This window comes from Ochotona princeps, chromosome 1 (assembly GCF_030435755.1).
Source record: "Ochotona princeps isolate mOchPri1 chromosome 1, mOchPri1.hap1, whole genome shotgun sequence".
Classification (NCBI taxonomy): domain Eukaryota; kingdom Metazoa; phylum Chordata; class Mammalia; order Lagomorpha; family Ochotonidae; genus Ochotona; species Ochotona princeps.
In genome coordinates, this window is record NC_080832.1 from 91,839,981 (window position 1) to 91,864,840 (window position 24,860).

The 24,860-nt window shown below is 38.7% G+C and overlaps 1 protein-coding gene across 1 annotated transcript in view; it reads left to right on the forward strand.

Moving 5' to 3' along the window:
* Window positions 1-24,860, forward strand: part of KHDRBS2 (KH RNA binding domain containing, signal transduction associated 2) — a 522,250-nt gene that overhangs the window by 64,988 nt on the left and 432,402 nt on the right. The window contains exon 2 of the mRNA XM_004580477.2: window positions 16,517-16,644. Within this exon, the coding sequence (XP_004580534.1) occupies window positions 16,517-16,644 (128 nt within the window). The remainder of the gene's footprint in view (window positions 1-16,516; window positions 16,645-24,860) is intronic.

The window sequence follows — 24,860 nt, forward strand, 5'->3', positions numbered from 1 at the left end:
CTATACCAGAAGCATGAAAATCATAGTCTTATTTGGTCATGTAGCATGGATTATGCCAAGGAGAGCCTGGAATCTTGAGGTCCTGTAGAGAATGGATAGGGAGTCTTATTCTCACATCATTCTGTGCTGGCACAAGAATTTCAGATACAAAATTATATTAGATTGTTTATCTAATTGAAAGTATAGAAGTCAGGAAGTAATGCAAAGGCCAATATTATTTACAAAGGTCTATTTACCATACAAAAATAATTTACTTAAAAATTTGGCAACTTGGTTTTTCACTGCACATTTAGGCTTATGTTTGTTTTGAATTTTATGGTACTATTCCATAGAGTCTGTGATGCCCCCCAAATTCCCACCTAACAACTGGTTTTCCCCATATTATTACAATAGTATAGTCCTTCATAAGCAGGCATAAGTCCATCAGTCTGTTATTTAAGTATGTCCTGACATTGCTGGTACAGACAATGTCAGAGAGTAAAACAGTCCATTGGCTAGATATGTCAAGCAGTTTCATTCCTACATTTTCCGAAATCTAGTTCTAATGTGTACTCCTTTCCTGCTATCCATGTAGGAGATCAGATTGAGTTTTTGGTTCCTGGCTTCAGCCTTGCATTTATTATTTCCAGCCAACATATTGATGATGAGAAAGATGGAGTCCCAGCACACACTTTTAAAAATTGCTTTATGTTCATGGATAGATGTTTGGTCTAGTCATTCAGGCACTGATTAGAATGCCCGCATTCCCACATTCCAGGCTCAATGTAATACCTGGCTCTGGTTATTGGTTAGCTTCTTGCCAAATAGGCTCAGGGAAGTAGAGGTGATGACTCAATTAATTGGGTTTCTTCCACCCATGCTGGGGCATGGATTGAATTCCTAACTATGTTTTCCATAGAGACTGCTGATATACTTAGTGGATCTTTCTCTGTCACTCTCTGAATTAGCAATTTTTAAAAAGTGGTTGGGTTTTACATTGTTTCAGTGTGACTAGGAAGAGGAAAAGACGGAGACGGGACAGATTTTGGAATAAAGGTGGGTTGATGTGAAGAATACTGAGTTTTGTATGAATCTTGGAAATTTTAGAGGGGAAATATAGAGTCACAATTGCAAAAAAAGATATAAAATCTAAGAAAGTGTAAGAAAGTACTTTGTAATGATGTTGGGAAATGTAAAAGATAATAAATGTGAATTGTAACAATAGTTGAGATCAACTGAAGTGTGCATACTTAAAGTCGCCTCATCAGATTGATTCCATTCCAAGGATTGGAAAGACTGGTGCAAATGTAAAAACTGAAAGAACTATAGGATAGTTATAAATCCTCAAGAATTTATAATAGGATTCAGCAAGGTGATGAACCACAGCTGTCACATGGATGTAAGCGGAAGTGTCATATTCATACCCTCTACATCTCCACACATATGATAAATAGATACCAGTGTGTGCTGGGACTTTTTTTTTTTAAAGATTTTTTTTATTATTATTGGAAAGCCGGATATACAGAGAGGAGGAGAGACAGAGAGGAAGATCTTCCATCCGATGTTTTCACTCCCCAACTGAGCCGCAACGGGCTGGTGCGTGTGGATCCGAAGCCAGGAACCAGGAACCTCTTCCAGGTTTCCCATGCGGGTGCAGTGTCCCAATGCATTGGGCCGTCCTCAACTGCTTTCCCAGGCCACAAGCAGGGAGCTGGATGGGAAGTGGAGCTGCCGGGATTAGAACCAGCGCCCATATGGGATCCCGGGGCTTTCAAGGTGAGGACTTTAGCCACTAGGCCATGCCGCTGGGCTCGGGACTCTTTTTTTTATACTTTATTAATTGTATTTTTGACAATGTTTACATAGTTAATTAGGGTAAAAAGGTTCAAGGGCTATAGGAAAGTGGGTAAGACTATCATTTCCATATTATTTCCTTCATGTTTAAAAAGGGGTATTTAGGGAGAAGGCCCACCCAATTTCCCACCCACCCCAGGTCCCGGATGTGGGGCATACTCCGAGGGTCTTGTTCAAGTGGTTTTGATAGTTCACCAGTTATGAATTGCTGCCAATCTTGCCACTGCAAGCACTATGAGGTCTTTGAAGAATCCACTGGTTGACATAGTCCATCATAGAGTCTCCACTTGCCCAGTATTTCACTGCCAATATATAGCTGAGATGGTTGATTGACCTGTTCTGTCTTCTGTCTTTGTTGCTTTTCCGAGTCCAACATTTCGATTGGAATCTCCAAAGAAGCTTTGTCTGAGGTGTTCTACGACCAGATTCTTGTATGTACTAGCAAGTACAGGGCCCAGCACAGTCCATTGCCCCAATCAGCTGGTGGTTGCAGTTGCTGGGCTGGTTCTGTTTTCAGCCCCAACTTCCACTGGAACCAGTGGGCGTTGCATACCAGCCTGGTTCTGCCTAGCACATACTCAGCCCTCACATAAACCAGAGGGAGCTGCAGCCTAGTCAGAGCGACCCACAATAACCTCCACCAGGCCCGCCACTACCCGGGTTTGCCAGTATGTGTAGTGAACTAGTCCAGTCTGTCCTACATCCCATTTGGCTCTCATACATGTCAATGGGTATTAAAGCTTTGTTCCATCTAACCAGCTCAACTATCCAGCCCACACAGATGCTGTTGGGTATCTGTCTAGCCACCCCAGCCCCCCATTCTAGTTTTCATGCCCTCCAGTGGGAGTGGTAACCGAAGAGGGAAGAGCCCACTATTTCCCTCCCAGGTCTCTCCCACTCCCAGATTTTGCACTCTTCAGTTAGGTCTGTGGTTTGACTTGACAGAATTAGACCTCAGTGCCAGTTTATGCCAGCTGATGCTGCGGCTAAGCCCCAACAACCCTCACCCACTCTAATTTTGTTTGCACCAGCAGGAATAATCAGCCCAGCCTGGCTTTTCCCTGATATAGTCCACATGAGGCACACAGGTGTTGTAGCCCTGCTTAGTCTGGTCTACCCCCATCCAGCCCATGCTCTCCAGTGGGAGTAACTGTCCAGCAAGGGAACCCTCCCATATTCCCCCTACTGGCTCCGCCCCCTCCCTTCCGGATTCTCACGTGTGCTGGTTGGGCGCTGCAGTCACATCTGGTACAGGCAACCTCACCTTGGCATTCCGTATTGTGCACTGGTTTTTGTTGTAAGTTAACCCAGCCCGACCCACTCTCTGTTCCAGTGTTCGGATTTGCAAATGGATGACATGAACTGATTCAATCTGTTCTGCCCCCAAACCATGCCAAATGTATGCCAATGGGTAACTTTCCATGTCCTGTTCTGGGCTGTTTCCTGTCATGTTTCTTGCACTTACCTGCCGGGTCTGTGTCCTGCCAGAGGAGTTGCCCAGGCTCCTCCATCAGAACCTCTCCCAATACCAGACTTCATGCATACCAGGGGGTCCATGAGCCAGCCCTACTCAATTCACCTCCTGTTCTAGTAGGAACAGTGGCTTTTCCTGACTGGCCTTCAACCCCAATTGGTCCTTGCTGTTGGATGTTTCAGCCCAACCATAGCTCGTCCATACCCACTTACAGCTCACACATGGCTCAGTAGGGGTTGAGACCTAGCCTAGTCTGTCCCACATCTACCGTGGTCCTCCAGGACACCAGACAGTGTTGGAATCTGGCCCAGCTCGGTGCATTCAATCCCAGTCCACACTTGTGCCAAGAGAAACTACAACTGTATCTTGATCAGAACGCAGCCCCCATTCCAGGCCACTGGTGGGAACCTCAACCCTGCTGGGGTTGTCCCCTTAGCTTTCCAGTTGGGCCTCTTCCCAGCCATAGATCACGCACATGCCAGTGGTTGCTCTGTCTCAGCTTGATTCAGCCCCTCACCTGTCCAGACCTCTGCCTTAGACACTGTGGCTTAGCGTTCCTGGCTCATGCAGACCAGTAGGTACATGAGCCTAGCTCTGTGTAACCTGTGCTCCATCCTGGTTTCTCATTTTGCTTGTAGGCTAAGGTTTGCTCAGTCCTGTCCAGTACATCCTGTTCCATTACCAATTGACACATTAACCAGCTGTTGCAGCTACTTTGCCCAGCTGGTCCAACCCTCAGGTCTGGACCACATGTTCACCAGCAGGAGCTATGATTCGCCAGCGGAGTTTCCCAAGTTCCTCCACTTGATCCACTCCCAGACCCAGTTCTCATACATGCCATTGGGTTTAGGCCAGGTTCCGGTGAAGTATGGCCTTCCATTTGGCCAAGTATGAGCTGGTGTATGTTGCAGCCCAGCCCACTCCACACCCTACTCAGGATGCACATTTGGGTGCTGCTTCCTTGACAAGTCCAGACTGTTGCGGGTTCCTTTACTTGTGATTGATGGCAGGCTCCTTGGTCACACCTAGCTTAGTCCATCACTACCCCAACCCTCGAGCTAACTAGTGGGGCTAGAATTTCCACAGAGTTTGGTCCACACATCCCCCACAGAATCTACCCCCAGAAATGGTTCTTGAATGCTAGTTAATGTCATAGCCCTGCCTAATGTGACCCCTCTGCTGATCCATCATCATGTCAGCTAACAGGATATGATTCTGATGGACAATCCCCAAGCCACAGCTTTTGCATGGACTGGTATCCGGTGGTCAGCATTATTCAGTGATTACAGGTTCTACAAAGGATGAGTTACTGTCTTTAGGATTGATTCACATCCTAGAAGCATAGTGGGTTCAACCTGGAGCTACCTAGGCAGTGATTCAAAGAACCAGAACCCTAGAGGTCCAGGCCGTGTGGCCAGCAGGCCGAACCTGGCACCAAATAGCGCACTGGCTGCCCCGGGGACAGCTCACCACATGTATGTGGTGGCTGGTGTCTGGGACCCAGGCATGAGATGCCCTGTCCTTAGACCCACCAGTAGCTGTGAGGCTGCTGGAAGTTTAAACTCCCAGGCCCAAGGTTGCACCCCTCCGCAATCCCATTCACTGCCCAATGAGGGCGGTGGATGGGTCCCAGACCTGCCCAGTCACGGAGACCTCCTCCCTTGGTGTACTCACCCCGAAGGGAGCAGCCCCTAGAGCCCAGGCAGGCCTGGGGACAGCTCACCATGTGCACGTGGTGGCTGTCGTCTGAGAATCAGGCATGAGACGCCCCATCCTGAGACCCACCAGGAGCTGGGAGGCTGTTGCTGGGACTATTTGTTACAGTGATTTAATATATGATACCCTCCAAAGTCCAGTGGTGATAATTCTCTGTCCACATGACTGAACTTCTGAGATCAACAAGTTACCATTTTATTACATTCTGAAACTATTTTCTGCACTTGGGTTTATTATTATTGCACAAAATCCACAAGTTTATGTCTTCCTTCAGTCCTTTGGCTGTATTCTCATTCTCTTCCTAAATTCTTCATGGCAGAGCAATACTGGGATCATTCCTTCAAAAACTTCCCTTAAACATCCCAACTTAGTCCTTAAAATTTAAACATTTATCACAAGGTAATGACTGGAAAATTTGTATGTAATCTCCTACTGTTTTCTCTGGACTCTAGAATCATGTGTCTAACTCTGTGTTTCATCTTTACATGATCTGACAAATCTAACAAAGGAACAACTCATTGTTTTGCCTGTCATGACTGCTGTTCTGCTACACATTTGGTTTTTGTGATGTCACTCTGCAACTCTTTGCACAAGCCAAAATTTTGGGAGTCATATCTGCAAGTAAAAATTATATTAGGTAATATTTATCATAATCTTACATGCAAATATTATCTTCAATATTTTTGTAAAAGTTGATTCATTTAATTATTGCAACAGTTTTATGAGGATAATATCTTTATTTTACAAATAAGCATTGTAATCCAAAAGCTAACATAAGCTGATTAGGTTGGCTAGCTTATGTGCAACAAGTACACCATTGACTGGAACACGGAAAACATTTTAGAAAGCAGCAGTTATGGTTAATCTTGTTGCCAACTATCCAGAGGTAACACATGATAAATACTGCACTATTTCCGGAAGTCCATGTTCTTAAGAATTGTTCAAGGTTATCCTTCACACAATTTGATTGTCACTTCAAGGTGGATGACTGAGTGGGAAAGAAAGAAGAATCCCATAAAGCTGAAGTGACTTGGCCAAATCCACCAAGTCAACACATGCCTTTGCGTTCTAACTGAAAGTTAGAAATACAATCGTGGGAATTCACAGGGGTGGAATTTCAGAAGAAATTGAGTGTTGGAAAAGCCTAGTCAGCTCTCCCCCTGTTCAGTTCCATGGGAAGAAAATATTCAGGGTAGAGATTGAAAGTGATTAGAATTTGGATAGACTGGTAGGAAATGGAGACAGATGGACATTAAGTATCTTCACAATTTTTGTATCCCCATGGCATTAAAATGAATTGACAATATTTACATCAATTAATTATGGTTAACTTTGTTGTAAATAAACATGTGCAGGCCTAGAAATGGTTCAATGGCTAAAATCCGCACCTTGAAAGTGCCAGGATTTCATGTGGGCACCAGTGTATGTCCCAGCAACTCCACTTGCCATCCAGCGCCCTGCTTGTGGCTTGAGAAAGTAGTAGAGGATGGCCCAAAGCCTTAGGACCCTGCACCCTTGTGGGAAACCCAGAAGAAACTAACCCCTGAATTTGTATCAGCTCAGTTCCAGCTGTTGTGGCCACTTGGAAAGTGAACCAACTGATGGAATATCTTTCTCTCTGTCTCTCCTTCTCTATGTAAATCTGCCTTTCCAATAAAATAAATAAATTTCTAAAAAAAAACCAAAAAACTTAACTTACACTTGATTTACTTTTAAATCACGTCAAACAGCTACCATTTCTATTTTTATTTCGATCTCCAGGAAAAATAACTTATGTAGATCTTAATCATTTAGAAATTATTTGATATGCATTTACTGTTAATGGACCCAACCAATTTTTCATGGCAACAGTTAAACAACAAAAATATTCATATTCAGGAAGAATTTTCTTTAAATTAGGTCTCCATTATCTGCTGGCCAGATTGATTATTCATGACATCTCGTTTGTGACCATACTGTTCACATATGAGGCTAAATGTCCTATTATTTAAGCTCTGTCTTGTAAAAATAAAATGCCAACTTAATTTTTCTTTAGAAAACAGAATCTCCTCTTCTATATAGTTAGCAACTGGTTTAGGAACAGAGTATGAAGATGAGCCAAATAAACTTAATACATAGAAATTACAAAATATAGAAAGATGTGAAGCATTAGAATATTATAACAGCTTGATTATTATTGCCAGAGCTATGCACAAATTACTAATCCTTACAATTACTTCATTTGATAGGTAATTATTTTTGTAGAAATAAATGGAGGCTATTTAGGCTATTTAGATGCTCTAAACTACATAGCTAGTGGGCCTGGCACAATAGCCTAGTGGATAAATTATTGCCTTGCATGCACCAGGATCCCATATGGGCACAGGTTCGTGTCCTGGCTTCTCTGCTTCCCATCCAGCTCCCTGCTTGTGGCCTGGAAAAAACAGTAAAGGACCTTGGGACCCTACAGGCGCCTGGGAAACATGGAGGAAATTCTTGACTTCAGCTTGGTTTAGTTCTGGCCATCGCCTCCACTTGGGGAGTAAACAAGTGGACAGAAGTTCCTCACTGTCTCTCCTTCTCTTTGTAAATCTACCTTTCCAATAAAAATAGATAAGTCTTGAAAAATCATATTAAAATTATATAACAAGCAGGTGATAATTCTATTTTTTTGCACCAAAATTTTATACTTTAAACCACAAAAAGAACTCAGTAAAATTTTACACTACTAAATATTGATTGTGTTAATGACAGCAACTAATTTAAAATGGCGCTTTATCGCTTGCCTGTTTTTTTATGATTTATTTTTATTTTAAAGGCATATACAGAAAAAAGGGGAGAGAAAAAGATCTTCAATCAGTGGTTCACTCCCCAAATGGCCTCAATGGCTGTAGCAGAGCTAATTCAAAGCCAGGAGTCAGGAGCTGCTTCTGCCTCTCCAAAGTGGGTGGAAGATTCCAAGGTATTGGGTCATTCTCTACAGCTTTCTCAGTCTACAAGCAGGGAGCTGGATGGGGAGCAGGGCTGCCAGGACATGAACCAGCATCCATATGGGATCCTGGCATGGGGAAGTGGAAGATAATCCAACGGAGTCCTTGTGTTGGGCCATGCTTACCTGTTTCTAAAGGAGATGGAGACAGCTCATGCAGGTGTGGAAAAGGGATCAAATATTACTACGAATAAAGCAAACATGAAAGCTATAAAGATGGTAGCAATAATTATACCAGAAAGCCTTATTTGGTTGGTTTCAGTGATTGAAAGGTTTCAGCTTTGTACATCCTAGAAGCAAAAACAAATACTAATTATATTCTCCTTGGGAGAAATTTTATTTGAGGACCAGGTTCTAAAATGATCAGTTGAAGTGAGATTGACCCCATTTTGTATCATATTTGTAACATCGCCTGTAAGGCAGTGGAGATGAATATTTTGTCCTGGTCATTATTAAAAGCTTCAGAAGGTCAGTTTTCCGTGTCAGAGTGCCTGAATTGGTGTCAAGGCCAGCTCCTGATCTAGCTTTGTACTTCTGTGGTCCCTTCGGTGCAGCAGTGATGAATCGAGCGAGTCTGTGCCTTCAAGGCAAGCAACCTACCAGGTTGGGAACCTGGCATCAGATATTGGCCTAAACCAGCTGTTGATGGTATTTAAAATGAATACACAGATGACTGCTTGTTTTATGTCCTTCTGTCTCCTCACGATCCCTCTCCCACTATACATAAATATAATTTTAAATGTAAGATCATGTTGAGGAAATCCCTCAATTAAAACAATATTATGCAGTAGCCTAGCAGTTAAAGTGCTCGCCTAGATTGTGCCAGAATCCCATTTTGGCGCTGGTTCTAATCTAGGAGCCACCACTTTCCATCTAGCTCCCTGCTTGTGGCCTAGGAAAGCAGGAGAGGATGGCCCAGACCCTTGACCCTGCACCTGTGTAGGAGGCCCTGAAGAAGCTCCTGGTTCTTCGCTTTGAATCAGCTCAGCTCTGGCTTTTGAGGTGACTTGAGGAGTGAAACAGTGAAAGGAAGATCTTTCTCCCTGTCTCTTCTTCCCTCTGTATATCTGACTTTGAATTAAAAATAAATAAATCTTAAAAATTGTTTTCTTTTATGTATTCATAATATAACAGCCCTTTAAACCTTTTCTTCTGAAAAGTTGGATAACTGTTATTCCTAAAGGTTATGATGCAGAAAGCCATAAATGTATGCTTAAGCACCACTAATGTTTTTTTCACTCAATTTAGAAAGTGAAATTATAAATTCATTTTCTCTCAACATAATAGAATTTGTGCTAAATTGTTTTCACATATTTTACCAATGCGAGGCTTTCATTTCATGGCAAATAGTGATAGTATGTGAATACATCAAAAATTATGGAAAGGAGATCAATTTATTTTGGTGGAAACAACTTTGAAATCCACATTTTTAAAAGAATATATATTTTCCATGAGCACTTAAAAGTACTCGCAAATATTTGTCCTTTTGTTTTGGACTTAGATTTTTAAATGATGGCAGCTTACTATAATAGTAGCATACTCATCTCCGAAATTTCACATGTAAGATTTCAAAAGGGATGAAACTTCCTCTGTGCTGTATACTTTCATTCTGACAACACTAAGTACTAAAGGCTTGGTTCTGTATTCAAAGAACAGAAAACATTGTTCTCTAGAAAGTAAATCTTATATAATTTGATGGTGAGATAAGGTAACATTTCCTTGGGAATATTATGTAAATGTAAGTTTTAATCTAGTTTCCTGCTTTTGAGCATCCTGGGAGGTTAAGAGGTAGGAAGTAGATGACAAACTCAAACACTTGAGTCCCTGCCAGCCATGCAGGAGACTTGAATGGAGTTAGTGACTTGGCTTTGTTCGGCCTTCCCAGTCCCAGCTGTTGCTGGATATAAGGAATAAATGAGCAGGTAGAGCTCTTGTCACTATTGCTGTCTCACTCTGGCTGTCTTGCTTCCCCTGCTCCCTTGGCCCTTTTAAACTCTCCTTCTTTTCCTGTCTGTCACCTGCCTTTCAAACAAAACATAAACAAAATTAAAAAAAATTTTAAATTTATTCATCAATTACATTGTATTATGTGACACAGTTACATAGGTACTGGGATTCTCCCCACCCCTCCCAACACCCTCCCCATGGTGAATTCCTCCACCTTGTTGCATAACCACAGTTCAAGTTCAGTTGAGATTCCCTCATTGCAAGCATATACCAAACATAGAGTCCAGCATCTTATTGTCCAGTCAAGTTCAACAGCTTCTTAGGTATACCCTCTCTGGTTTGAAGACAGAGCCAGCAGAATATCATCCCGATCAATTAAAAGCTCTAACATACCATCAGCAAAAATTTACATCATTATGGAATTAATTGACATAGTAATGAGTAACCGATACGTTAAAATAAAATAAAAATTTAAAAACAGTTTAAGTGTATTTTTATGAAATATATGCAATGAGAAATCATTCTACTTAAGAGTAAATTGTTTTCTTCTGAATCTAGTAATATGACTCATCCAGCCAAGCAATTGAGTTTCTCATTTCCTTGTAATCTTTTTAAATCTCACAGATAGCTGTACATATTTGGTTTATGCAACTTGATGCTTTTGGAAGTTAATGCACATATGTGAAACCACCTTAACCAATACAGTAAAAGTATGCATCAGCTCCAAATGTTTTTTCTGACATGTTGATTGATTGATGGAGGAAAGCACAGCATAAGATCTAATAATTTCAGCAAAATTTTAAGTATATAATACAGTGCTGTTATAATTTTGAATGCTTCAAAATTCATGGCAAATGGAGCTGAAACGTTTGTTTTAAATTCATGTTTAGTATTTTCATAACAAGCATTTTCTGTGAACTTTTTTGAAGGCATGTCATGTATATGGATCTCAATTTTTTTGCATGAAAATAAATATTTTAATTCCACTTGCCATAGAATTTTTGAGTTGTCCCGTTACAGTCAATATGTTGTGGAATAGATCTCTAGGATTTAATTTTGCATAGTTGTAAAATGATATACTTTGACCACTTTACCCTGTTCTTCACTCTTCCAAGGCCCTGCTATCTCTTTTTCTAATATTTACTCCTATTAGTCAATATTTTAGTTTCTTCAGATAGGTAGTTTCTTATATCATCCAAGATGATGTAACAATATGTACTAGTTAGCTTATAAACTCAAATTTATTTTTCTCATTTCCAGAGATTCCTAATGCCAAAACTAACGCACCAACAGATTGAGTTTCTTGTAAAATGTATTGTCTAGTTCAGTGGAGCATTCTGTTTATGTCTTTCCTTAATACAAGTAAAGGGATGGAGCCTCATAAGTTAAACGGTGTCATTCATAGGCATTTTACTCTCAGGACCCAGTAACCTCACAAAGCCCCACCTAAAATGCCTTTTCTTTCAAGTTTAGGATTTCAGCAGATGAATATTTGGAAGACATACTGAGAACAAACAATAATCATGCAGTATTTGTACCTTTGTGTCTAGTCTGTTTCACTTAGAGGAACGTTCTCCAGGTTCCTCTATAGTGTAGCAAATAGCGATATTCCCTTTTATCAAGACTAATACTCTGTTGTATGAATTGCTACATTTAGACATTTATCTATCCATGGACATTTGGGCTGCTCCATATCTCTGCTGTTGCAAGCAGTGCTGTACAGAATATGGAAGTGTAAGTTCTTCATTGTAATCCTGATTTAAATTCTGTTTGACTCATAAGAGTGCTAGTTGGTGCCCTGGCTCTCACAGGAAAATGTAACAAAAGCCATAAATAAGATGACTTATGAACAGTAGAGATATACATCTGACAGTCCCAGGGAAATTCCTATATGATAGTGCTGGCAGTCCAGTGTCTGGTGAAAGCCTGCTTTCTGGATGAGGCCTTTTAGCTGTATCCTCACCAGGTGGATATGTGGGAGGGGCTCCTTCAGGCATCTTCTATGAAAACATTTATTCCATTCATGAAAGTGCCACATTTATGAACTAATCACCTCCCAACGACCCAAACTTTTTTCTTTTTGAATTTTTATTCTATTTTTAAATTTTGTTTTAAATGAGATTCATTGTGATCTATGAGTAATTTACATATAGTTTTCAATTGTGGTTGTACCAATTTACATTCTCACCACTAATGTACAAGGATCACCTTTTCTCCATATACTTGCCACCTTTTATCTTTCGTTTTTACAATAGCCATCCTAACATGTATGAGGTGATATTTGGGGTTTTGATTTGAGCTTGGTAACAATTTTGTTGTTAATCATCTTTTCATATATCAATTGTCTTTGCATGTCTTTGAAGACATATTTATTCAAATCTTTTGTGGCTTTTTTTTGTAATTTGTCTTATTATTATTTGGATTGTACAACTTCCTTATGTTTTAAAGATTTATTTATTTTTATTGGAAAGTCAAATATAATGGAAGAGGAGGAGAGACAGAGAGGAATATCTTCAGTTCGATGACTCACTCCCCAAGCAGCCACAACAGCTAGAGCTGAGCCAATCCAAGCCAGGAGCCAGGAGCCTCTTCCCGGTCTCCCATGTGGGGGCAGTGTCCCAAGGCCTTGGGCCATCCTCAGCTGCCTTCCCAGGCCACAGGCAGGGAGCTGGATGGGAAGCACTGCCGTGCCGGGATTAGAACCAGCGCCCATATGGGATCTCTACGTGTGCAAGGTGAGGACTTTAGCTGCTAGGCTACTGCATGGGGAAGAATTTCCTCATATTTTGCCCAAGTTCCTCATATTTTAAATATAAATCTTTTATGAGCTGTTTCCAAATGTATTCTGCCATTCTTTTGTTTACCGTTTTATTATGTAGACAGTTTCCCTTGAGGTTCAGAAAGATTTGCATTTGCTGTCATGCCACATATCTGTTTTACTTTTGTTCTCTCTGCTTTTGGAGTCAGAAATGTTGCCAGTTTTATTTATTTTAATGTTAGCTTCCACTTATAAAAGAGAACATGTGATCATTGTGTTTCTATGTCTGACTTACCTACCTGCCTACCTAGGTTAGGTTACTTACCCTAAACTCAACATGATGTCCTCCAGTTACTGTTATTTTGATGCAGATGGTAGATGCCGTTCATTTTTATGGCTGAATAACCTTAATTGTATATGCATACTACATTTTCTTTGCCCATTCATCTGATGACGACATGTTGGTTGATGTATATTTTGGCTGCTGTGAAAATTTTATTTTAGAAATGATGGTGCAGGATCCCTTTCATAGAATGTATTAATGTATTTTATTAAATACTCAATACTAAGATTGCTGGACCATATGGCAAGTCTAGTTTTAGTTTCTGTTTTGTTTTTAAGAAATCATATATTTCTTTCCATTACTGTCACAGACTGAGTGGACCAGTGTTGTGGCGTATCACGTTAGGCCACTGTCTGCAAAGCTGGCTGTTCTGCTTCTGAACCAGCTGCCTGCTAAATGCAGCTTGGATGAAGCCTCAAGGCCTGACAACTGAAGCTCTTTAGGAAGTAAGCCAGTAGATGGGAGATGGTCATGCTATCTTGCTCCCTTGTTCTCACTCTCTCTCTCTGTACATATCCCCTTGTCTTTATCTGTGTCTCTCACTTGATCATTTATGTAAAGTTAGCTCCAGACTGTCTATATGTCTCATTTTATTGCCAACATTTTTATAATTGTAATTCTGCACTATATTTTGAAATAAAAAAATGTGTTGCCTTTATCATTGTTGTTTCTCAAAACTGCTGTGACTAGTTTGGCTCTCAATGGCTCAGGGTGAATTTTAAGCTTTTTTTTTTTTTCAGTTTCTATGTCAAAATCCATTGTGAGTTTTTATAAGAATTATGTTGCTCTGTAGATCACCTGGGTGTTAATACTTTTTGTGTAGTGATTCTTCTAATCCATGACTATGGATTTTTTTTCACAAGAAAGGTGATGTTTAATATACCGATAAAGAGAAAATATATTTAAAAACAAAAAAAAGTTACTGGAGATAAAGCGGAATACTTTTTTTTAACATTTTTAGATTATTTTAAACTGAATTTTAAAAAATTTTATTTTAACTTCTTTTTAAATTATTATCATCATTCTACGATATAGGCCCTGCGATTTCCCCTGTCCCCTTTCCCCCCACCCCAATTCCCCTATATTATTACTATAGCATAGCTCTTCATAACCAGTCACATGTTCATCATTGCAGGCATGGACAATGGCAGAGAGTCCAGCCTCCCATTGTCAAGATATAGCTAATGGTTTCATTAGTAGTCCATCTTTGATCTGGAAGTAGAGATGCACACTGCATTGTATCCTCACATCTGGACATGATAGTCTCCATTGCATAGTCACTTCACATCCCACTTAAATGAAAAGCCACAATACAAAATCAGCAACATGAAGAAAAATAGAAATTTACAGCATCATGAATTTCTCAAAAGGTTTTCATAGTTCAACAGTCCTGAATTGCTGGCAATCCCACCACTCCAGTCGCAATGAAATCTCTCCTGAATCCACTGGCTGCTATAGTCCACCTTAGTGTCTCCGAATGCCCAGATCTTCACTACCAGTGGTTGGCCAATGAAGCGGAGTTCTGCTCTGCGTGCCCGACCGACTCCATTGATGTATTTTTGTCTTCATTTATTTCATCATTGTTTTATAGTTTTTAGTGGAAAATATCTTTCATTATTTAGTTTAATTTTAAATAATTATTTTGGATGAGATTTTAAGTGATACATATTTTGTTTGGAGATTTCTGTTGGAGTAGTTCGTTGTTAGGCATAGAAGTTGAATTGTTTTTATGATGTGACCTGATCCATTTATTCCATGAAATTCTTTTAAATGGGATATTTAGATTTTTCTGTATGTAAGATTATGTCAACTACAAAGATGCAAAAAAGAAAACTTTTGCTTTCTGTATGAATTTTTCATGCACAGTTGCTTTGTCTGTGGCTTCAAGTAGTTGTTGGATAGGAGTGGTGACAGGTCCTTTCTATCTTGTTCATTTATGTGAATTTTTAAAAATAAAGTAGATCACTATAAAAATGATGAGAAAATGATGGTGGGAGGATAACATTGAGGGAGGGTGAAGAGGTAAAGTGGGAAATATATACTTTTGAAAAGTGGATATATGAAAGCATGAATATGATGCCATCTGCTAAAGAGAAATGAGACACATTTGTTTTATAACAGTTCACTTTAATATACTTCTCTTTGGGTAAATTGTAGAAAATTACAGATAAAATGAATATCATTGACTTTATATAACCTCCATAGATTTCATTCAGTTATCTGGGTAAGCAATGTAATGTTCCTTTCAAAAAGGATGTTTTAGATTTCATTCAGTCCAAGTAAATAGTACATGAAAAGATTGCTAGATGAAATGTTTTAGGAAAATTTCTGTAGGCTTTGTGAAATCACCTGTATAAACTGATATCGACGAGGGAGGAATGCTGATTATCCTAATCTGTTCAGTAAATATTGTATGCATGTATTGAAATGTGATAAAGTAGTCAATTTAATAAACTAATTTTTGAAAGTAGCAGGAAACAGAAGTATTATGCAGTATACTACCTTTATATGATGTAAGTTCTTTCAAAATTGTTTCACAATAAGATATAAATTAATATGTTAAAAATATCCATACTTAGTAAATATTACCTTTTCTGAGCTGCAGGTTTCTGGAAATAGAGTATTTCTGTTTTCTTTGCTAACAAAACTTAAAAAAAACAAACAAAAAAAGAACTTTGACATATATATCTTCATTTAGTTTTCAACAACAAAATTGGTGAAGAAAATTCATAGATAACTTTATGATTACAATACTATCCAGTAAACATACATAAAATTGCTAACATTATTTTCAGTTACTGTCTAAAGCTTTTCTTTCATGTAGTGAATTCTGTGAAACTGATCGTTGCTGTACCTGTCTGTTCTCACCATCCCATTCTTACCTCCTTTGTACGAGTTAGTTTTCTTTTTTTCTCAGCTATATAATGTAAGTTTTCTTCGTTGCTGTCTATGAATGGTTTTAATCTGTCACGGTAACTTGTTATCAATATAAATAGCAATTTAGCTTAATTTCCTCCTTTCCCCTGCTAATGACAATACATACCGTTACATTCAACATTTCAGGCAGAAAATGTCACACATCCAACAAGATCTCAAGGAGCTGTCCTTGACAGTATGTCAGTTTGCTTTTTTCACTGTTCGTCGTCTCAGGTTTTTTCCCTTCCTGCAATTCAACAAGAAAACCAAGCTTGTTTCTCCATCAGACTAGGAAATTCTACTTCTTCATCTTCTTGTGACTTAGGCTTTTTCATCATTCAGCACTGTGCCTGAAAATAGTGTGTTTATATGTGTATACATACATAATACATTTATACCTATATTTACATAAACATGTAATGTGAATATTTCATGTTTCATTTCAAACCTTTACAAAGATATTCTGCAAAATTATAGTTAAGAAGAGTAGTATAAATAATAAATGCTTGTGGTAACCTCTATCCTCATTATACTTTTGCATGTGTTTTTTTTTTTTTTTAGAAATAGAAAAGTATCAAGGTTCTGATGGAAAAAAAGAAGATGAAGAAAAGAAATATCTTGATGTCATCAGCAACAAAAACATAAAGCTTTCAGAAAGGGTATTGATTCCTGTTAAACAATATCCAAAGGTAATCACAATGTGTTTTATTATCATAAAATTATAGAAAATGCTGAATGCAAGATGATTTATTCAAACAATGACACTATTAATTATGTTTGAGGTTATGATAATAATGCATATTCTTATAATAAAATAGACAAGAATATTAAGTATATGATATTAACCAATTATAAGGACATTTTTTAATTCAGAAAGGCAGCATAGTTTATATTTTGCTGTTTAATCTCCTTGTTTTCCATACTCAAGATTTCTGGATAAAAATTCTGGGATTGTTATTATTGTGACAGACTTCTTCCTTTTTTTTTCAGCAGTACATCATTGGTTATAAAATGTAGTATTAATATCATGATCTCATTGGTTATGTTAGGATTTTCATATTTCTTTTTTAAATAAATTGAAAAAAATGGTCAATATTTAAAGTAATAATTTACAAACATTGAATCTAAAGCAAAAATCATGTAATTATATTAATAACAAAGATTATACAAGTATATGCTATAGTTTTCAGATTGTCTTCTAGCATGATAAATTTAGTGAATATAGTTTAATAGAACTTCTAGTATGTGATTATTTCGAACAAGTGTGAAACTTACAAATCAGCAAACCATGAAACAGTAAAAGGTTTTGGACAGTATGCAGTGTTTTTTATTTCTTTATTTTTTGTTTTGCTTGCTAGATTGGCTATTAAAAAGATGCATTTTGTAGGTATGTAATTTTAAAGTTAACTATCATGCACTTAGTTTATAATCATATACTTAAGAATATTATATTGGAAGTCATACAAATGTGCTTGAAATTTTTTTTCTGTAATAATGAAACAGTGGAAACAGGTTGGGCATAATATAGAGAACATGTGTCCTCGTCAGGGAAACTGAATAACCAATTATAGTCTTGAGTAGAAAGTTTCTTCTAAATCATACATTTATAAAGTATCTAGTTATCTGTTGTTTCTTAGAGTAACTTTTACTTATGCTCATGATGTGCAGAAGTCTTTGTATATTTCATATCTGCTTCTAAAAATACAGTATCGTCTCTGCACGGTGTGGAAGGCATGTAGAGATGTGACGGCTCTTCTAGTTCCAGTACGAACGGTGTTACTTTGAATCCTATAAGATCCTGAAGTTTTTGTGTGAATTTTAATATCATGATTTATTTACAGTCAGACAATGAAACTGCCTGTTCTTACTGCATTAAAACATGAGTCACCAGCAAGTTGTACTGATTATAATTTTTAGAATTATGATTTGCTTAAACTGGAAATAATTTTAGAAACCATAGTTTGCAAAATTTTATAGATGATGCAACATGAAGGTTATGACTTATTAAAGTTTTTTTATAGATGCATACCTGTTGTGCAATTACTATTTTGATTCTTTACTTATGAACCATTACAATGGCAGTTTGAATGATCAAGTTCAAGCATTGGCATTTTTTCGTATGAAAAGTGGAAGAATGGGGAAATGGTATCATCTGCTGATAGTTTTACAGATTATTCTCAACAATTCATACCTGAGAAAATTTAGCATTTCTTTAATTGATTTCTTCTATATTATTTTATTTATTGTTAGATTTTAAGCCTTTTAACCATGGTGGGAGGGTTTGGGGAGGGGTGGGGAGAACCCAAGTATCTATGTAACTGTGTCACATAATACAATGTAATTACTGAAGTTAAATAATAAATAATTAAAAAAAAATATGTATTTGAAAGGTAGAGTTAAAGAGGGAAAGAGAGATATGAATCTGCTAGTTGATGTCAGAGTTGACGGTGACGGCCAGGGATGGGCATTCAAAAGACAAGAACCGATTCAAGTCTCCCATCTGGATGTTGGGGACTGAAAGATATAGGCAGATTCCATTGCTTTTCTCACGCCATTAGCAGGGAGCTGGATTGGAAGTGGAGCAGCTGGGATGCAAACTGGTGTCTGTATGAAATGCCAGCCTTGCAGGTGGTGGCTTTACAAGGAGCCACTGTCCCCAGTTTTTTTTTTAAGTTCTTAACAGATATGATTTGATATACTTCATAGATGCAATTTAAAAAAATGTAATGATATTCCTTTTCTGCTTTTCTCCCTCGCTCCTTCTGCTCCTCCTGCTCCTCACTCTTCCCTGCCTTTCTTCTCTCCAGCCTTTCCTCCCTGATTTTGCTTTCTCTTCCTACCTGCTTTACCTCCCCTCCTCCCCTTACCCTTCCCTGCTTCTCTCCTCTTCCCTCCTTCACTCCCCTCCACTTTCTCCCTTACCTCCCCTGTTCTCCACTCCCCTCCTTCCTTCCTGTCCTTTTCCGTTCTCCCCTCTTCTTTCTTCTGTCTTTTCATTTTTAATAACACATTTAAATCACATTACACTCAAGAGTTTAATACTACACCAAATACAAATTTTAGTAAGTAAAAAAAAAAATTAAGTTACTGGAGATATAACCATGGGCCATGGTGAATTTTAAAGGAATCTTACATCATTGAAACCACAGAATCAAACATACTTTTAAAAAATGTTTATCTATTTATTTGAGTTACTGAAAGAGAAACGGAGAGGAAGATAGTTCTTTCATCTGTTGGTTCACATCCCAAATGACTGCAGTAGCCAGGCAAGGTCAGACCAAAACCAGGAACCAGAATCTTTTTCTGTGTCTCCCATAATGAGGCATGGGCCTGGTCATTTTTGCCATAGTTTCAGCTTTTCAAACATATTATTAACAGGGAGCTGGATCAGAAATTCAACAGCCAGGTCCAAACAATGCCTATATTAGATGCTGATCTTCCAGATGGCAGCTCAACCTGATATGCCGCAAATCTACCCCTTAACCTAACATTCTTAACCATTGGTTTCACAAAGGTATAAAACAAAAATTGACATAACTGTATTTGCAGAACTGGCACTCAAATATGAAATGTCAGCATAGCAAGCAGTAGCTTAAACCACAGTACTGTATCATAAAAATTTCAGTGAGAAAGACCAGTGTTATGATGGATCACTGTCTGCAGTGCTGGCATCCTACATGAAGGCACACTCGACTCCTGTCTCCTTCATTTCCAATTAAACTTCCTTCAATGCATTGGGGGAATGAGAAGATTACCCAAACACTTGGGCTCCTGCCACCCACATGGGATACCCAGATGATTTCATGCATCAGCCTAACCCCAATCGCTGCAGCCATTGGGAGAATAAAACAGCAAATGCATGACTGACTGGCTGACTCTCCTTCTGTCTTTCACACAGCATTTCAAACAAACAAAAAATGTCTTGGGTGGGTAAGATTATGCTTGCTAAACTTAAACTCTTGAATTGTATGTGATGTGCTTTTATGACTTATAAAACGTGTGGTATGTTGTGATACTGTGAGCTACCAGAGCACAATAGTATTTACGGATCTAAATTTTCATCTTTTATAATAAAAATAATTTATCCCTCATGGGGGTACAGTGAAGAAAGATCAAATTTACAGCTTTCTGTCAGAATCAGCTTTCCCCATGATGCCTGCTGTCTGAACCGGTAATTAATATGATGATGACACAGTCTTTCAAACAAAGGGCAATAACTAACTCTGGGAATTCTTAGGGAAATGACCTTATCATGACTTTAATACATGACCTTTTTTGGTTGGATTTTGTTTCAGTTCGTCTGTAGCTTCAAGTTAATTTGCTGACTTAGTTGGATACTATAAGGAATGGAAGAAGTTTAAGATTTTTAATAATAGAACCTGAAAGAATGCTACTCAAGCAGTGTAAAAATTTATATACTGCTGGTGCTGTGCTCAAAGATGCAATCTTGGGAAAACATCTCATTAAGTTATTTCAGTTGTTAATTCTTAAATGTTTTTAATGAGGTTAATAGGGAACAAATTCCCCTTATTCCACAGTACAAATGCAAGAGTCAATCTCAGATAGATTACATTTTTTTTGTACTCTGTGCAATAGTTATCACAGACCAAAGAAAACATGATATTTTGGAAACTGGCTTATTTTACTAAAAATAATGCCTTCCAGTTGCATCCATTTTGCTTAAAAATATAAGATTCCATTCTTGTTATGGCAGAGTAGGATTCTGAAGGGCATATATGTACATTGTATTTTCTTTATCCATTCATCTGTTGATAGACACCTGGGTAAATTCCATATCCTAGTTATTTTGCAAATTCTGACTCTGTACTTGGTTCTTGCTGTTGATTTTGAATTGTTTGTAGTATTGGGAATATGAAAATTCAACTGAGTTTCCATCTAAAATGTCTTCAGTGAAATTATAGCATGGTTTAGTGCTGATACACAGAACTATTAGATTCACAGAATTGGATAAAACTATATCCTAGATTAAATTTTATATTAATGAAGACAATTTTCATTCCTGGTGGAATGAGAAAATAGAAATATTTTCTTATGCTCTAGCAAACAAGTGCTTTATAGGACTTATGAAGCTAAAATAGATGGAAATGCCCAAAGCTTTGCTCATTTGTCACTCAGATTTCTGTCAGGAACTTGGTTAAACGTAGTTCCCGCTAGAGGGTCTGAGATGTGCTGCCTCTGCTTGGAAGAGGACATTCCCTGCTACTTCACCTGTTTATTCACCTGGGCAGTTCAGCCCTTTAATGCCTTTTAAAAATATCTCTTTGATGTGCTTTTACAATCCTCTGAAATGCACCAGAACTTTTCTTCAATTAAGTTTGCCCCAAGGCCCACATTTTTATTTCTCAACTTGAATTACTGCCAACTTTTAAAAGCAATATAATGCCAAGACTGTAGATGTGCCCCAAATTTGGCCCCTTCTAAGATCAAACGCAACCAACTTCCCTTGTGCTGCTTTTCAAATCAATTTCTTATGTAGATTAATGCAGAGAATTAAAGTTCCAAAGTACGTTCAAAAGCATTGCTCTTGCTCTGTTTCTTCTCCCTCTGCTGAGTCCCAGGGAGAAGAGTGGTTGGAAGTAGCTTCATCCAGGGTTACAACCGTAGTGTCTCCCCAGGGAACTTGGGTTTCCTTCATTGTACTTTGAAAGATGAAATACCCAACTGTAAATTCTTGATAGATGCTAAAGTAATTGTCAGATCATTTAACTATAGTTAGCAGGAATTCAAATGCACAGAATGTTGAAACTGACCACATTTCCAAGTTAAATATAATCTCTGGGACCTGATGCTGTGATGGAAGGCTAATCCTCTGCCTGCTAATGCTGACATCCCATATGGGTGCTGATTCTTGTCCTGGCTATTCCACCTCTGCTTCTGCGCTCTGCTATGGCCTTGGAAAGCAGCAGAGAATGGCTCAACTTTTTGGGCCCCTGGACTCACGCTGTAGAAGTGGAGGAAGCTCCTGAATCCCAGCTCCGGATCAGCCCAGCTCTGGCTGTTGTGGCCATTTGGGGAGTAAATCAACAGATGAAACAACTGTCTGTCTCTCTCCTTCTCCTTATGTAAAGTCTTTTTTTAAAAATAAATAAATTTTGGGTCTGGCGCAATGGCCTAGTGACTAAAGTCCTCACCTTGAATGTGTCCCGGGATCCCATATGGGCACCGGTTCTAATCCCAGCTGCTCCACTTCCCATCTAGTTCCCTGCTTGTGGCCTGGGAAAGCAGTCGAGGATGGTCCAAAACCTTGGGACCCTGCAACCCACGGGGGAGACCTGGAGGAAGTTCCTGGCTCCTGGCTTCAGATTGGCGCAGCACCGGCAATTGCGGTCACTTGGGGAGTGAATCATGGGGCGGAAGATCTTCCTCTCTGTCTCTCTTCTCTGTATATCTGACTTTGTAATAAAAATAAATAAATAAATAAATTTGAAACAAATGTAACCTCCCATAATCTTGAAAATGCTTCTCTCTTTTTCTAGGCAATATAACATTGCAGAACTTCCTATGTCTTGAAACTTTAATAGATCTTATCTGTATGGGACAGAGGTTGCTGCATAACAAGACCATGTCTGTTTCTAAAGGACATGGAAGAGAGAAATCAGTGAGCTTTGTATATTTTGGTTTCCATCATTTCAGTTTCACAGTTTCTCACCCATGATTTTAAATCTCAGTTAAGAAAGGGATATGACATTCAGATACACATTTTCTATAAGGAAAAAAAACTCCATGCTTGTGACCCACATCCTATTCACTATTGCCTATGAAATAACCTGATTTCCTAGTAAGACCTCCAAGTTTGTTGTGGTAATACAGCTTGTGTTTATCTTTTCTAATGACCCTTTCTCTCCATGACTCTACTTCACATGGGGTTTAAATGTTATTTTCTGTTTTGTAGTTTATTTCATTGCTTTGTCTCTCTGTTGCATTAATCTATGAGTTCCTAGTTCTCCATTATATGTGCCTTTTGTGGTAACATTCTGATTGCCTTAGCCATGCCCTATCACAATATGTTCTTTTACTTTGTGAGATAATAACCATGTCTGTTTTGTATTTCTCCTTTATTGAGTAGGAGAGAGAGACCATGAGCATCCACATCTGCTGGTTTGCTCCCCAAATGTCCACAGTGACCTGAGCTCCCAGCCAAGGTCAACACCAGAAGTCAGGACCTCTATGCTGGCGCCCCCTGTTGGTGACAGGAACTGAATTATTGGAGCCATTGCAACCGCTTCCCAGGTTCCACGTTGATAATAAGCCGTAGTCAGATGCTGCAGCTGGGACTTGAACCCAGGCTTGGAGTTATGCCGTAAGAGTGTCTTCAAAACTAGACCAAACACGTCCTCATTTTCCTTCATTTCTGTGTCCCCTGTGTGCTTTAAGCAGTTGCTTCTGTTTTGCCATATTATCCCCATTTCCTTCCTGTCTCTCTCACGCCCCAGGCTAATATTTTCCACCTGATGTGAGATGATTGTTTCTTGTTTTCACATTTACCCTAAACTTGAAGACCGAAAACTGTTTTGAAGGCATCATTAAATACAAGTACCGTTTAAAATGTGCTTGAACTTACATCTTTTTGTAAGAAACTTAGGAGACAGCAAACCTCCACCCCCTATCCTGGTGCTCTATTTGCTTGTGTGCTCATTGATGTGCTGGTTACATTCAGTGATTCTTCAGTAAGTTCCCCTCAGAGTGTCAGTGCTCAGATGGTCCTGCTGTATTTCCTCTTCTTAGAGTGTGAGTGACTCTTTAAATGGGCAGGTCCTTAACAGGCTAAGGAAACAGCACTATTAATATCAAGACTCGCTACATCACGAATTTAGTAGATTCTTATTTTTTACTGACTTTGGAGGACTTCTTGAACAAATGGAAACAAGTGAATCTAACATGAATTCAAAAACATTTCTTGATGTTAGAAAAATAAACTTCTATAAAATAAAAAGTGGGCATTTTCTCTAGAAATGTTGATAAGAGATTATCATTACTTTTTCAAATGATTTCAGTCAGTTCTCATAAGAGATTCATTCTCATTAAAACATTTTAAGTGAATATTGCTAGCATTATCCTGTGTTAGGTCATTACGGCTAAAATTTTTAAAATATTTAGATTTATTCAAATTATGAAGAATATTCATTTTACAAAATATTTATTTGTATTTGAAAGACAGATTTACAGAGAATGGAAGGTGTGCATGCACACAAACACACACACACACACACACACACACACACACACACACACTTTGTCCATCCACTGGTCCACTCTCCAAAATGCCTCAGCAACTGGAGCTGAGACGAACTAAAGCCCTTATGGTGCAAAGGACCAAGGACTTGGGCAATCCTCCATTGCTTTCCCAGGCTACAAGATGAAAACTGGTAGGAAGTGGAGCAAACAAGACAGACTGGCGTCCATCTGGGATGCTGATGCTAATAAGTGAAGCATTAGCCAGTGGATCACCATGCTGGCCTCTTATGAATTATATCTCTTTTTTGTCTCTTTTTAAAATTTTGATACATTTCCTTCCATAGGCTCAGGGATATTCCCTCACTTGTCCCCAGCTCCCATCCTCTCACTAATTTTCCTTATATTATTATAATATTAATACTCTTTTTTTAAAGATTTATTTATTTTTATTACAAAGTCAGATATACAGAGAAGAGAGACAGAGAGGAAGATCTTCCGCCCTGTGATTCACTCCCCAAGTGACCGCAATTGCCGGTGCTGCGCCAATCTGAAGCCAGGAGCCAGGAACTTCCTCCAGGTCTCCCCCGTGGGTTGCAGGGTCCCAAGGTTTTGGACCATCCTCGACTGCTTTCCCAGGCCACAAGCAGGGAACTAGATGGGAAGTGGAGCAGCTGGGATTAGAACCGGCACCCATATGGGATCCCGGGGC